This window comes from Equus quagga, chromosome 1, assembly GCF_021613505.1.
Source record: "Equus quagga isolate Etosha38 chromosome 1, UCLA_HA_Equagga_1.0, whole genome shotgun sequence".
Taxonomy (NCBI): domain Eukaryota; kingdom Metazoa; phylum Chordata; class Mammalia; order Perissodactyla; family Equidae; genus Equus; species Equus quagga.
In genome coordinates this window covers 89,144,629-89,159,054 of record NC_060267.1, presented here as the reverse complement: position 1 = coordinate 89,159,054, position 14,426 = coordinate 89,144,629, and the positions used below count along the sequence as shown (strand labels likewise).

The window sequence follows — 14,426 nt, the reverse complement described above, 5'->3', positions numbered from 1 at the left end:
AGGCTCCTATTGAGAAACTGTGACAGTTTCTCAGACTTTCCTTGGTTTCCAGGGAAACGTGTCCAGAGAGCCCGAAGGAAAACAAAGAGAGGTGGTGTCATGGAGCCACAGAAGGGCATGTGTCCAGGAGGAGAGAGGCCACCAGGGTCAGATACCAAAGGGAGGTCATAGAAGTTATAGTCTGGAACAGGGCTCATGGGCTGGCAGGATCTGGGCTATGCCTGGACAGAGGCTCCATCCTCTTCCCTATACGGGAACCCTGGGTCTCAGCCACTTACCCCAGATGTCTCACAACTGGGAAGAGCACAGCCATCTCTGGGCTTTGCTCCAATTTGGGCCTAGGGCTCTGCCCAACTCAGCCACAGCCCTGTGGTCCCCTGGGCATTAAGCAGTGCTGCCGTCAATGCTGGCCACAGATAGGAGGCCCCTGGTTGGAGCGAAGTAAGGGAGAAGCGGCGTAGGACCAAGGGCGGGAGCACTGGATGGCAAGCCAAGAGGTGTGGGCCTGCCCTGATGTCCTGCCAATTTTGGCCAGGAGGACAAAGGGAGACTGAGGCAAATATTTTGGTGGAGGGGCTGGTCATAGGGTTTCCTTGCTATATTTGCCAAAGGCTGAATCACCCCATGCTTGGGTGGAGCAGCTGCCAGGTGGGCAAAAAAATAGGGATCTCTAAGGAACAGGCCTCTCCAGCCTCCAGCCTCTGCCATTCGTTTTCCCATTTAATCCCGACACATCTCAATAGGAGACACTAATCCTTATTCCCATTTTATGGATGGGGAAACCGGCTTCATAAGGTGAAAAGGAAGCTTACGGTTCTCTCTCAATACCCATCCCCTCGACGCGCCCCCCCCCCCCCCCCCCCCCCCCGCCGCGCTCCGCCGGCAACGGGCTGCTTTGTAAGCAAGTCACCGTCGCCAAGCCTCCACCAGCAAAGGGGGCCGGGGATGCTGACTCAGCAGGGCAGGCGCGCCCACCCAGACAGCCCCTGGTGCTGAGCCAAGGCGGTCCACAGGCCCCGCCCCCTCAGGAGCCTCCGTCTCCTCAGGGGCTGAAGGAAGTGGCTGGGGCAAATCCCAACAGGGCGAGTGTCCCTGAAGCGGCCTCAGTTTCCCCGTTTGCAAAACGAGGCCAGCTCCCATAGTTCTCGAATGCTGCGGTTTCTGGGGACCCGCTCTCAAATGCTCGCCCTGAACCCCGAGATGGCACCTGCAGCTCGCGACCCACCCAAGAGTGGGGGAGGCTCCGAGGTCTCTTTCACGCCCCCATCCCAGCCCCGATCCCCCTTTCCAACAGGGAACCCCCGGAAAGCAAAGGTCGCTTCCAGGAGCCCCTCCGGGTCACCTGCCTCCCCGAAGCCGTCGTCCTCGCCTTCCGCGCCCGCCTCCACCGGCACGCCCAGGTCCCGGTTGGGGCCCCACATTGCGGGTTCGGGCGCCGCAAGGGCCGCGGACGATGGAACAGCGCCGGGCGGAGAGCCGGCGCCGGGCGGAAGGTGCAGGAGGAGGAGGGAACACGGCGCGGAAAGGGTGGAAGGGTGCGGCTGACAGCAGTCCCCCAGCGTAACGCAGGAGCCGGGGGGGCCCAGAGCTCCGCCCATCCCGCCCCACCGCAAGAGCCCCGCCCCACGCCGCAGCCAGACTCCGCCCCCACCCATAATCACGCCCCCGCCCGCCGCCAGGCTCCGCCCCCCACTAAGGCCCGCTTTCGCACCTCCCCGCGCGAGCAGCGCTGTCCCCGCCCCGCCTCAGACTCCACCCCTCCCCGCCCACAACCTGTCCCGCCTTCAGATCTCCGCCCCTCCCCGTGCACCGCCCCACGCCCAGCGGGGCGGGGCCATCCCGGGGCTGCCCGCGGAGACGCCTAGATAGTTGAGGCTTCGGTCCTCAGCTAGGGCTAGCGGGCCGGGCGTGGGGCAGCAGCAGCCTGGGACCGGCCCCCCCGCCACCCCGGCCTCATCCTGCATCTGGGGACCTGCGGGTCCGCGAACCGGCGCCTAAGCGTGGACGAGATCTGAGACACGTGGTTTCTAAGGCCCCCTGTGTGTAGGGAAACTTTTATGGTTCGGGCCACCGAAGAAACGGCGCAGCGGTGCGGGAGGGCAGAAAGAGCCCGAGTGGCCGACGTCCGGCCACTAGTGGGGCGGGTCGGCCCGTTTCCACGACACTCATGGGCCCGAAGCCGTGACCCTTTCCCTGACACTCTCAAGGGTTCTGTCTGTTTCGACTGGTTAGAAATTACTAGCCATCTATTACGGACCACGCTGAGGCTCAGAGGCCACATGGCGAGTTATTGGCCGAGTTCCCTGCGTTCGGCCCGGGTCACCACCGAGACCCAGTATATCTACATGTTCAGAAGCCGGGGCACTTAGCGACTCCCAGGCATCCCCGATGTGTTTCTGTGGCTCTGACCGGTGTGTGGAAGCTGGGCGCCGGGCACGCACGCCCAGTCCCAGGAGCGCTGTCCTCCCCGCTCGGCGTCACGGTCGCCCCTGGCAACCCGGAGACCACCCCGGCCCCCCCCCCCCCCCCCCCCCCCCCCCAAGGTCCTTTAAAAGGAGCCGAGCCCAGGCCGTCTTCGTTTCGCGCGCCCGCCCGCGGCGCCGGTGAACAAACATGGCCCAGGTTGCGCGGGCGCTGTGGCCCTGCGGGCGCGCTCTGGCCTGGGGGCTGGCCCATCGCCCCCCGCCCCGACTTCCCGTGCAGGGCCGGGCCGGCTTCGCGGGGACGGCGGGAGGGCCCGCCGCCACCGCCCGCAAGGGGAGCTCGCGGCTCCTAGGGGCGGCGGCGCTGGCCCTGGGGGGCGCCCTGGGGCTGTACCACACGGCGCGGTGGCACCTGCGCGCCCAGGACCTCCGCGCCGAGCGCTCGGCCGTGCAGGTGAGCCAGGGCCGGGCCGAGTGCGGGTCGGAGCGCTGGGGTCTGCGCCGCACTTCGGGACTTCTAGAAACCGGCGGGGTCAGGAATGCCTCCTCCGTCCGCTGTGACCTTGAGCACGTGACTCAGTGTTAAGTCTCCGACCTCATCTGTGAAATGGGGGCGCTGCTGATGTCTGCTAACTCGAATTGTTGTCTTTGCCTTAAAATCGTTTTTCTAAGTGTTTTAATGGAAAGATTTGAAGGTCATAGAAAAGAGAAAGCAAGCCTCTTTCACAGTTTATCACTTTCCATTTTGTTGTCCCCCTCCCACCGTCCCCAAATCCTAAGGTCGGGAATTTACTTATTAGGGTTGTTATTAGTATTTTTATGGGACCGATGACCCATAGACTCCAGGGGCGGAGACAGGGAGGGACAGGGAGGTGTCCTCCCAGCCGATGGTGGCCCAGCTGCCCTTGAAATGCTTTATACACAGCACCAACATTGCCTTTCTCTGCTCCCGCCCTCCCCCCGACCCCCTGCAGTCCCTTTCCTGGCCGCAGGGGACCAGGGTGGGTGGAAGGGGAGTGGCATCCTCTGTATCTTCCTGCTACCCCCCGCAACATGGAGGGAGGTGGGCTGCAGGTGCCACTTTCCTATGTGAATAGGGTTCAAGCTCACCTGGGCCTTTCCTGAGGAAGGTGTGGCATCCAGGGGGAGGCGGGAGGCACTGGTACAACCCTCCCTCCTGGAGGTTTGAGGTAGACCCCACTCTGGCAAAGCTGGCTCTGCCCCCTCCCCCAGAGGTCCCTGGGGTTGGGGGAGAGAGGGTGGGCACTCCCAAGTTGAAACAATTATTCTGCATCTCCAGGCGCACACCTGTTGGTGCCTGGTGTTCCCTTGGGACAGGAGGGAGAGGAGAGGTGTCTGTCCAGTGTTGGACAGAGCCCAGAAAATTCCTCCTACACAGACCCCTCTGGGGAGTGTGCCGCATGGGTGCTTGAGCTTGGGCTGTCTGTCCACTGCATGGGCCCACTCCCCACCTCCCTGTGTCTCCCCTTCTCCCTGCTACCCACCCCCATTCCTCCCGATGTTCTCAGGGTCATCCTAGAAGACTCCCCTCCCCAACTGAGACATGTCTTCTTGGGGGCAGGGCCTGGGTCTGGGGGCAGGTCTGGGTGCCAGGCCTCAGAAGCCCCCCTTTCTCTGCTCCCCACCCAGCTCTCCCTGACCGGCCACCTGCAGCTGACCCTGTACCAGTACAAAACGTGTCCCTTCTGCAGCAAGGTCCGCGCCTTCCTCGACTTCCACGCCCTGCCCTACCGGGTGGTGGAGGTGAACCCCGTGCGCAAGGCCGAGATCAAGTTCTCCTCCTACAGGAAGGTGCCCATCCTGCTGGCCCAGGAAGGAGACAGCTTGGTGAGCCTCGGGGAGCCCCCGCAGGTCCGGGATTGTCTTGGGAAACTCCCAAGTGGGGCCTTGCTCTGCAGCCTTGGAAGGAGCTTGGGCTCCCTGGGTGTCAGCTGGGAACGAGGGGAAAGTGGCTGGTTTACGATAGATGTGCAGGCAATATAGGCTCTCTTCCTCCACCAACACCAAACCCAGCCAGGTCTAAGGGAGGCAGAGCACAGAGCTTAACAAGCTGGCTTCTGAAATCGGGGTGCTCTTGGTTCGAGGTGTGGCTCTGCTACTCACTGGCTGTGTGACTTGGGGCCAGTTATTTAGCCTCTCTGGGCTTCCTTCCTCATTAATCGAGGACCATACTCTCCTGGTTGTAGGCACAGCAGATATGCCTGGCACAGTGCTTGGCACCTGTTACGTAGATCTGAAGTCCATCCTGCCCCTCGGTGCCCGGGAGGCCAGGCGGGTGAGTGGGCCAGGGCCCAGCCCCTGGGTCCTCCCCACGCCTCCTCCCCATGAGCTGCACTTGCTCCCTTGTGATGGGCCATCCCGAGGGCAGGGACTGGGTTAGGAGGAGGGCCTCGGTTTTGGGGGAGCCCCCAGGGGTGGATGAACAGTGCCCGGGTTCCCCCTGCCTAGTGCCCGCCGATGCCGGGGTGTCGGTGTTGTTCAGAGCCCCTGGGGATCGTGCCGGCTGCCAGGCAGCTGCCCTGACCTAAACCATCTTCTTCTCCAGCAACAACTGAATGACTCCTCTGTCATCATCAGCGCCCTCAAGACCCACCTGGTGTCGGGGTAAGACCCCCCCACCCCGCCGGAGGCCCAGGCGGGCATCGCATTTGTCCCTTCTCCTGCCTCCACGGGAGGCCTCCCCTGAGTTCCTCCATGGGAGCAGGATGGGGCTGCTGCTTAGATTTCTAGAATGGACCATGGGCATCCTACTCTGAGACTCCCCCTGCCTCTCCTCCGCACACTCCATTTGTCAGGGCAGTGCTCCTGGTGTCTGCCCCAAGTCTCTCTTGCTGCAGGACCTGCTGTGTCACGTGCAAGAGGTTGGAAAGCTTCCGTGGGTCGGGCTGGGTTGGTTATTGCCCCTAAGGAGGTGAGGGCTCAGTCCCCCGGAGGAGGAAGGAGTTGGCTGAGACTCTGGATGTCTCCCAAAGGCAGCCCCTGGAAGACATCATCACCTACTATCCGCCCATGAAGGCCATGAACGACCAGGGCAAAGAGGTGACCGAGTTCTGCAACAAGTACTGGCTCATGCTGGACGAGAAGGAGGCCCAGCGAATGTACAGTGGGAAGGAGGCGAGGACGTGAGTGGGGCTGGGGCTGGCCCGGGGCGGTGGAGAGGGCGGGGTCTTCCCCTCAGGGGACCAGGCTGAGCAGGAAGCTGTGAGTGGGGAGCAGTGTGGGCAACCACGAGGGCTGGGCTGAGCCTCCGTAGGGACCTGATGCTCAGGCCTCGGCCTCCCGTCCAGACGCTGGGCGGTCTAGACAGTGTGTCTGCTCCCAGCACCTCCCAGGGCCTGGCTCAGGAGCCCACTCAGCCCGCCTGCTGTCCCCCACAGGGAGGAGATGAAGTGGCGGCAGTGGGCGGACGACTGGCTGGTCCACCTGATCTCCCCCAACGTGTACCGCACGCCTGCCGAGGCCCTGGCCTCCTTCGACTACATTGTCAGGGAGGGCAAGTTCGGGGTCGTGGAGGGTGCTGTGGCCAAGTACATGGGTGCAGCTGCCATGTACCTCATCAGCAAGCGGCTCAAGAGCAGGTGATGGCACGTGTGTGTGTGTGTGTGTGTGTGTGTGTGCACCTGGGGGCCTGCTGTCCCCCAGTCCCCGTCATTAGCCACATCAGGACTTGAACCCAGAACTCCTGATCACCTTCCCCACCCCAGGGGAAGCAGGGCTGGCCTTGGGGTCCAGAGCTGGGTCCTGCCTGGTGCCTTCCACTGTTTCTCTCTCTTATCATCCCTGGGCCATGGCTTCCCCGTCTGGGGCTGATGGTAACTGAGGTCTCTGTAGATGTGATACCCCCACCAAGGGCCCTCAGACCTTCCCGCTCTCCCCACTTGGGCCGGGGGTCAGAGTTCCCCTGATGGACTTCCCCCATCCCTGCCTAGGCACCACCTCCAGGACGATGTGCGTGTGGACCTCTATGAGGCCGCCAACAAGTGGGTGGCAGCCGTGGGCAAAGACCGGCCCTTCATGGGGGGCCAAAAGCCGAACCTGGCTGATCTGGTGAGTGTGGTAGTGACGGGGGCGGGGGGGTGGTGCCCAGACTGAGGGCCTTCTCCGTGGGGTCAGTGGGGCCTAGGAAGAGAATGCCCACATGTGGGTAATACCTATATTTCCTAGCTCCCCCACCCCCAGGGGCACCTGGCTCCATCTGTTGTCAGGGCCTTAAGGAAAACCAACTATAAGGTACTGTCTTGGTTCACATAAATGACATGTTCAGGGGAGGGGTCGGCTTCAGGCCCGGCTGGATCCAGGGGCCTGACTGGTGTTACCAGGGCTCAAACTCTCCTTGAACATCTCCTTGGAGTTGGCTTCAGCCTGAGGCAGGCCTGGGTCAGTGCTCCAGTGTTCCATCCAGCAGCAGTGTTGGGACAGTGTCTCACTGGCCTAGCTTCAGTGCCAATCCTTGAAGCAGTCCTACAGCCAGGATGGAATTTGTGGATTGCCAGGTCTGGGTCTTGGAGCTGGGTAGTGGGTTCTCTTCTCCCCACATCTCAGTACCTGAGCGTGGAGAAACCCTGGGTGGGTTATTGCACAGAAAGGGGGTGTGGGAGCCAGGAAGGTGAAACCTGCAAACCTGTTTGCAAACTGGCCCTTCAGTGGGTCCCGGAGATCTCAGAGTGGGGAGGTGATGGCCGCAGGACACCCAGCTGGCAGAAGATGGGGCAGGTCTAGACGCCCGCTCTGGGCCATGCCACAGTGACAGTGCTGTCACCCCTGCAGGCCGTGTATGGCGTGCTGCGTGTGATGGAGGGCCTGGAGGCCTTCGACGACCTCATGCGCCACACCCACATCCAGCCCTGGTACCTGCGGGTGGAGAAGGCCATTGCTGAGGCACCGCACTGAGCTGAGCGTCCCAGGACGAGAGGCAACGGAAGATGCTGGCTGCCTGGCAATGCTGTGCAGTGGCGACAGGCTCTTTCTGCCCCTTGTCGACCCCCAGCCCTCTCCCTTCTAACACTGGACGCCTGCTGGGGCGCTGGGACGTTGGGGACAAAGCCCAGAATTTCCGTTCACACTCCCCCTGAGGCACGGAGGGCCACCCACCTGACCCCCTGCCCTGGCTTCCCTACTCTTCAGCCGTTTTCCAGGGCCCTCCGTGGCTGCCCTGTCTACCCCCTGCAGGTGGCATTTGGGCCAGGCTCCTGCCCTGGACAAGGGAAGTAGGGACAGTCAGTTTAGGGAGGGCTCATCCCTGGCTTCCCCTGGTTCCTGCTCTTCCCAGGCGCCCCTGGGACTGTGTGTCATGTTTGCAATAAAGAAACGGTTTGTGGCCCCCCTCGGGGGTGCTGAAAGGGAGGTCTGCGGTGTGGTGCTGCGTGTGGCTGCCGGTCAGGCAAGGCTTCGGAATGAGGCATGGCCAGCCCTGGGGTGAATACAGTCTATTCTGTGCTTACTGTCGGGGTGACAGGCTGAGCAGGCTTGTGTCACATAATCCCTGGGACACCACCATGGGATGCTCAGCAGGGAGGCTCAGAGACGGCCCAGGGCGCGTGTCCACTTCTGCCCCTCACTGGCTGTGGGACTCTGGGTGGTGATGCCCCTCTCTGAGCCCTGGTTTCCTTATCTGTCAAATGGGCATAACGACAGTCCCCACCTCGAGGAGAAGTCGTGGGAGTTCGATGACAAGATGCAGGTCAGGGGCCGGCCCAGTGGCGCAGTGGTTAAGTGCGCACGTTCTGCTTTGGTGGCCCGGGGTTCACTGGTTTGGATGCCAGGTGCAGACATGGCACCACTTGGCAAAAGCCATGCTTGGCAGGCATCTCACATCTAAAGTAGAGGAAGATGGGCACGGATGTTAGCTCAGGGCCAGTCTTCCTCAGCAAAAGGAGGATTGGCAGCGGATGTTAGCTCAGGGCTAATCTTCCTCAAAAAAAAAAAAGATGCAGGTCAAGTGCATGGAAGGATACTAGCTCAGCGGGGACCAGAGTTCCAGTCCTGCTCTACAGACTGGAGACTCAGGTTCAGAGAGCACAGCACCTTCCAAGGCCCCTCTGGCAGCAGGTGGCCACCCCTGGGCTTCAGTCCCAGGCCTGGGACTTCACAGGGGGTGGACACGGGGACAGGGTTCTATAGGGAGAGCCGGCTCTGGGAGCAAGGGGGCGCTGTGGGTGGAGTGCCCTTGTGAGCAGAGCACCTGGGGTCGGGGGTCCCCGTTCCCCTGGTTTCAGCAGATGAGGGGCACGGTGGCCTACAGTGAGCCCAGCTCTATCCCGGGCCCTCCCTCTTGGGAGGGTGACTGGGCAACACCCCAGACCCTCGGGAGAGTTTTAAATTTTTATTTTATTTTTAAACATAAAAACAGTTCGTGTTCCTTGTAATAGCAAACATTCAAATAAGGTGGAAGCGTGACGAGCACTTGGGAGGCAGACAGCATGACCACATGACGTTTGGAGGCAGGGGCCTCAGTTTCTCCTGCAGGGCTGGCTGGCCACCTGCTATTCTCGTTCCCGTCGTGGACTCCTGTCCTTGTCAGTGCATGTTGCGCTGGCTCGTTCTTTGGGGCTGCAGAGCGCTCCGCTGGCCAGGCCCATGTCTGTCGTGGAGCACGGGGTGGGGGGGGGGGCTCCCCCTTCCTGTCCCCCTGGGGGTGTTGAGCATGAGGAGCTGTGGGAGGGAGAGAAGCCGAGGCCTGAGGCCACGCCAGTCTGTGGCTTGAGGAGCCTTGGAGGCTGCCTCCGGGGGGGCCCACAGGTGTCAGGGTCCCCAGAGCCACCACTGTGTCCAGAATGCTGTTCCCGCTTCATTGGTCAGGCCGTAAGTCCTAAGGGGCCTTTGCTCCAGGGCCCGGGGGTGGCCTGTGGACCCCAGAGCCCCCCTCAGGGCGGGAACTAAGCCAGGAGCGCCATGGGGCACCGAGGGACCGTCCTCCCCGCATCCCTGCCTACACCCCAATTTCCTTTTCTTCACAGACAGTCTTTTCCTGCCGCCCACCCTGTGTTAGTTGGGACCTTTCCAGCTGCACAAGGAGGCTGACTCGCCTCTCTTTGTCTCAGTCTCAAATTCCCCAAAGGGAGCATCTGATGTGCCCAGCTTGTGACCAGGTGTCCACCTTGTGTCCATGACACCAGGGCCAGGGGAGGACCTCACCACCCGCAACCCACCCAGTGCTCCCTGCCCTTTCTGCTCCCCCTGCTCAGCCCAGTGATTGTGTCTCCCAGCCTCCGCTTCCCCTTGAGGCCCAGTCCCACCAAGGAAGCCCTGGGTGCTGGCCAGGTCCCCAGCCCCCAGCCATCTCCCCTCCCTGTTTTCACAGACTCAAGGATGTTTTCTTCTGTCTCCGTGTTTCACAGAGGAGGATGTGGTTGGTGGCTGAGCCATGCTGGGGAAAGGGGCCTGACTTCTGACTAGGGTTTTTTCTCTGGGGCTGCTGCAGGCAGAGAGGAGCCCGCCTGCACCATCCTTGCTCTCCTCTACTCAATGGTCACCTTGATGAAAAGTCCAAGGACTGTCCTAGCTAGACCTATTCCCTGTGATGGGGACTGGAGAATGGCCAGTCAGCCCAAGGCTACAACGGGGCACCAACTAAGCCCTGCTTCTTTCACTGAGGATCCTCCCCAAGAGATGACAACCCTGCCTCAGTTTTCCCAAATGTTCCTGGCCTGGGCCCTGGGCATGTTTCCCCATAACTACCAGAGGGCGGTAGAGGATGCAAAGCCCTGTAGGAAGGAGCGCGTTACAAGGCCTGGTGCTGCCACGTTGTGGCCAGTTCCGGGATTGCATCTTCTCTGGGCAGTCATTCTTATCCAGGGACCGTATGTGCCCATCTGTAAAAAGGGTTTAGCCTGTAAGGGTCTGAAGATGGGCAGGTAGGAAAAGCCGTGCCTCTCAGGGGAAAGGGCCCCAAGCCAGGAACCCCTGCCCCATCTTGGTCAGGCTCCAGTCACAGCTTGTCCCCTGTGGCCTTGATGGTGGCAGAAGGCCTGAGGTAGGAACCCAGCCACTGCCTGCTGTGACCTTGGGCAAGCCGTTGGAGGTCAGTTAGCCTCCATGGGGTTGATGCAGACGGGGCTGGGAAGGTTGCACAGAGCCGACGCGCCGAGCTGACATGCGAAGGGTGTCGTATGCAGCTGGTGGGGGGCTGCTGTCTGTTCTCAGAACAGGCTCCCTGCTCGGTTCCCAGCCGGGCTCCCAGAGCTCACGGTCAAGAGCTCCAGGAAGCAGGGATGGGAGAGAGTCATGAGAACGGAGCGATGCTTCCTCCCTGGGAGTCAGGAGGGCTCCCTGGGGAGGGTAGCCACCGCTGGGCTTCAAGGATTCTGGTTTGCCTTTTTCTGCTGTCAGATTGTTCAATTTTAAAATTTCACTTTGATTATGCAAATAATTAATATTTATTGTATGTAAACAGAACTCGCAGGTAAGCAAAAGATGATACCAGTTATTCACGCTCCCACCACCCGGAAGTATAACCACTTAACAATTTTTTGGAGTATAGCCTTCTAGTTTATTTTTATGTAGCCTCCATAGACTGCATACATATAAAATTCATATTTTATGTATAGTAACTATATATATACATCTAACAGTTAGAAGGGGCCTATTTTGTGGCAAGCACTGTTTTTTGTTTTTGTTTTTTAAGATTTTATTCTCCTTTTTCTCCCCAAAGCCCCCTGGTACATAGTTGTCTGTTTTTAGTTGTGGGTCCTTCTAGTTGTGGCATGTGGGATTCTGCCTCAACGTGGCCTGATGAGCGGTGCCATGTCCACGCCCAGGATTCGAACCGGTGAAACTGTGGGCCGCCTGCAGTGGAACGCGCGAACTTAACCACTCGGCCACAAGCACTGTTTTAAGCTCTTTACATATATTACCTCATTTAATCCTTAGAACATCCCTGTGAAGTAGGTACAAATATTCCCATTTTACAGATGGGGAAACAGTCATCAGAAAGGTTAAGTGAATTCCCTGGTGTCAAAGCTAGTTAAGTGGCAGAGACGAGATTTGAACCCAGATCTCCTGAGGACTCCAGAGTCTGTGATCGTTTTTTTTTTTTTTGTGAGAAAGATTAGCCCTGAGCTAACTACTGCCAATCCTCCTCTTTTCCTGAGGAGGACTGGCCCTGAGCTAACATCCGTGCCCATCTTCCTCTACTTTATATGTGGGACGCCTATGGCGTGCCAAGCAGTGCCATGTCCACAGCCGGGATCCGAACCGGCAAACCCCGGGCCACTGAAGCGGTATGTGCGCACTTAACTGCTGCGCCACCGGGCCGGCCCCAAGAAGTGTCTAATAGGGAACAGGGCTTGTAGTGGGGGAACGGTGTGGTGGGCTAAATAATGGCCCCCAAATATATCCAGGTCCTCACCCCTGGAACCTGGGAATGTGACCTTACGTGGTAAAGAGAATTCGTAGATGTGATTAAATGAATCATTTTGAGATGGAGAGATTTTCCCCGGATTATCTAGGTGGGCCCTAAATGGAGTCACAAGCATCCTTTTAAGAGGGAGGCAAAGGGAGATAAGACTAGACAAGAAAGGTGACAGAGGCTGGAGGAATGCGAGGAAGAGGCCACAGACTAAGGAATGCAGAGGGCCAAGGAAACGTCCTCCTCAGGCGCCTCCAGAAGGAACCAGCCCTGGGGACACCTTGATTTCAGCCCAGTGAAACTGATTTGGGGCTTCTGGACTCTAGAACTGTAAGAATAAACCTGCCTTGTTTTAAGACACCAGATTTGTGGCAGTTTATGACAGCAGCCATAGGACGCTAGTACAAATGGTGTAAGCCAGTGCAGTCAGGGAAGAGAAACGGCTACGAGGAGCCTAGTGACCCTGGGCCAGTCCCCAGCCCCCGGGCCATCAGTTTCCTCCTCATAAAATGAGGGGGCGGGGGTTGGGCTCCTTGGTGCAGCCAGGGGCGCCCCACCCTGGCGGGTGTGGGTGGAGCCAGCTTCCCCTCTCCTCAGCCCCCATAACTGCCCCAGACAGATAGTGGTTCCTCCTGGGCCTCAGGGGCTGTGCTGATGGGTGATAGCACATGGCCAGAGGAGGTCCCTTCTTTGTGGCTGCTCTCTGGCCGGCCTCCTGTGTTCCGGGAAGCCCAGAGCAGGAGGCCCAGGTTTGTGGGGCCCCCGTGGGGCTTGGGCAGATCTCTGGCCCTCTCTGGTCAGTTTCCTCATTCTTGGTTTTTTCCTGCCCGGCTCCGTCACTCCCCTCCTGCTGGCCCTTTCCCACCAGCCCTGGCCAGCCTCTCCAGCCACCATGACTGGGCCTCGCTGGTCCGCTCCAGCTTCCTCATTGGCCCTGGAGGGCAGAGACCAAGGTCCACCCTGGGCAGTGGGGCCCACACCTGGGCTGCTGCTCTTCTCACCCTTGCCCTGCATTCCAACCTGCTCAGGCCAGTGAGATGGGGACTGGGGAGGGTCAGGAGGGAGGTGGAGAACATGGCTTCAGGGTCTGCAAAGCGGGCTTGCATCTAAGCTCAGCACTGACCCTTTGTATGAACGTCGATGAGTCCTTCCCCCTCTGAGCTCTAAGGAAGGTATTGTGCTCATCTTGCTCATGGGGAAACTGAGGCTCAGTGAGGCATGAGATTTGCCTAAGATCACACTGCTAGGAGCCAGGATTCAAGCACAGGCCTGCCCCACGTGTCCGAGTTCTCTGTGGCCTCCTGACGCGGGAGAGCAGGCAGGGACCAGGGGCCACCCGTCTGAGGTGAGGCTAGGAGCGCCTGCCCCTTGTGAAGGTCCCCACGGCCTGGTTCCAGCCTGCCAGGCCTCCTGGCAGGCAGCCCCAGCGAGCCCACCCTATCTTCACCCCTATGCTTGCAGTAGGCCAGGGGTCCACTGACCTGCACTCAAGGCCCTGTCACTTACGGTGAGGTCCCGGGCAAGTCCCTGCCCCTTCCGGAGCCTTCTTTTCCTCATCGGTAAAAGGGGGACATGGGGGCAGCAGCACCTCACAGACCTGCTGAGGGCTAAGAGAGTTCGTGTGTGTGCAGCTGGCACTCAATAAATAGCGCTCTCAGGATTAAGAGATGAAAGGGTCTAGCTTCAGGAAGGAGGCACGAAGAGGTCTGGCCAGATCCCACAGCACAAGCGTCTTCCCCGCCCACCCTGGGGAGAGGCGTGGCTTCAGATTTCCCCTCAGATGCCCAAGATCCCAGGCTCACAGGACCTCCTCACCCGGGAGGTCAGAATGATAAGCATTTAAGGGGAAATGACTGTGTGTTTTTGGAATCCTAGATGGGGGAGGGGAGCTGGGAGGTAAGCTGTTTATTAGGGACCATTTCGGGTCATTTCCTGTCCAGGCAAATCCGGAGGGCAGACGTCTGAAACGCAGCTCACCGGGCTCAAATCAAGGTGTCCGCAGGTATCCTCGTGAAGGCTCCAGGGACAATCTGTTCCTTGCCTTTTCCAGCTCCTAGAGGCTGCCCGCGTTGCTTGACTTGTGGCCCTTTCCTCCATTTTCAAAGCCAGCAACTTGGGCTGAGTCCATCTCGTGCCATCTCTCTGGCTCTCCCCCTGTCACTGATTTCCATGCTGAAGGATCTTGTGGTCACATGGGGCTCACCTGGACAATCCAGGACAGCCTATCTTTTTGGGGTTTTTTTTTGAGGAAGATTAGCCCTGAGATAACGTCTGCTACCAATCCTCCTCTTTTTGCTGAGGAAGACTGGCCCTGAGCTAACATCCATGCCCATCTTCCTCTACTTTATATGTGGGATGCCTACCATAGCATGTCTTGCCAAGCAGTGCCATGTCCGCACCCGGGATCCGAACTGGCGAACCCTGGGCCACCGAAGCGGAACATGCACACTTAACTGCTGCACCACCAGGCTGGTCCCAAGGACGGCCTCCCTATTTTAAGGTCAGCTGATTAGCAACCTTAATTGCTATCTCACTTCCCCTTGACTCTGTAACCGAATTCACGGGTTCTGGGGATCTCTGGGAGGGGGCGTAATTCTGCCGACCACACCATGAAACATGTGGATGAGTTGCATTCA

At 59.6% G+C, this 14,426-nt stretch overlaps 1 protein-coding gene across 1 annotated transcript; it reads left to right on the top strand.

Moving 5' to 3' along the window:
- The first annotated feature begins 2,591 nt into the window (after nt 1-2,591).
- On the top strand, nt 2,592-7,783 carry PTGES2 (prostaglandin E synthase 2). Its single transcript, XM_046662212.1, has 7 exons — nt 2,592-2,877; nt 4,074-4,271; nt 4,990-5,048; nt 5,417-5,566; nt 5,822-6,022; nt 6,374-6,491; nt 7,212-7,783. The coding sequence occupies exons 1-7, from the start codon at nt 2,614-2,616 to the stop codon at nt 7,332-7,334; spliced, it is 1,113 nt and encodes a 370-aa protein (XP_046518168.1). The 5' UTR covers nt 2,592-2,613; the 3' UTR covers nt 7,335-7,783.
- The last annotated feature ends 6,643 nt before the right edge of the window (nt 7,784-14,426 follow it).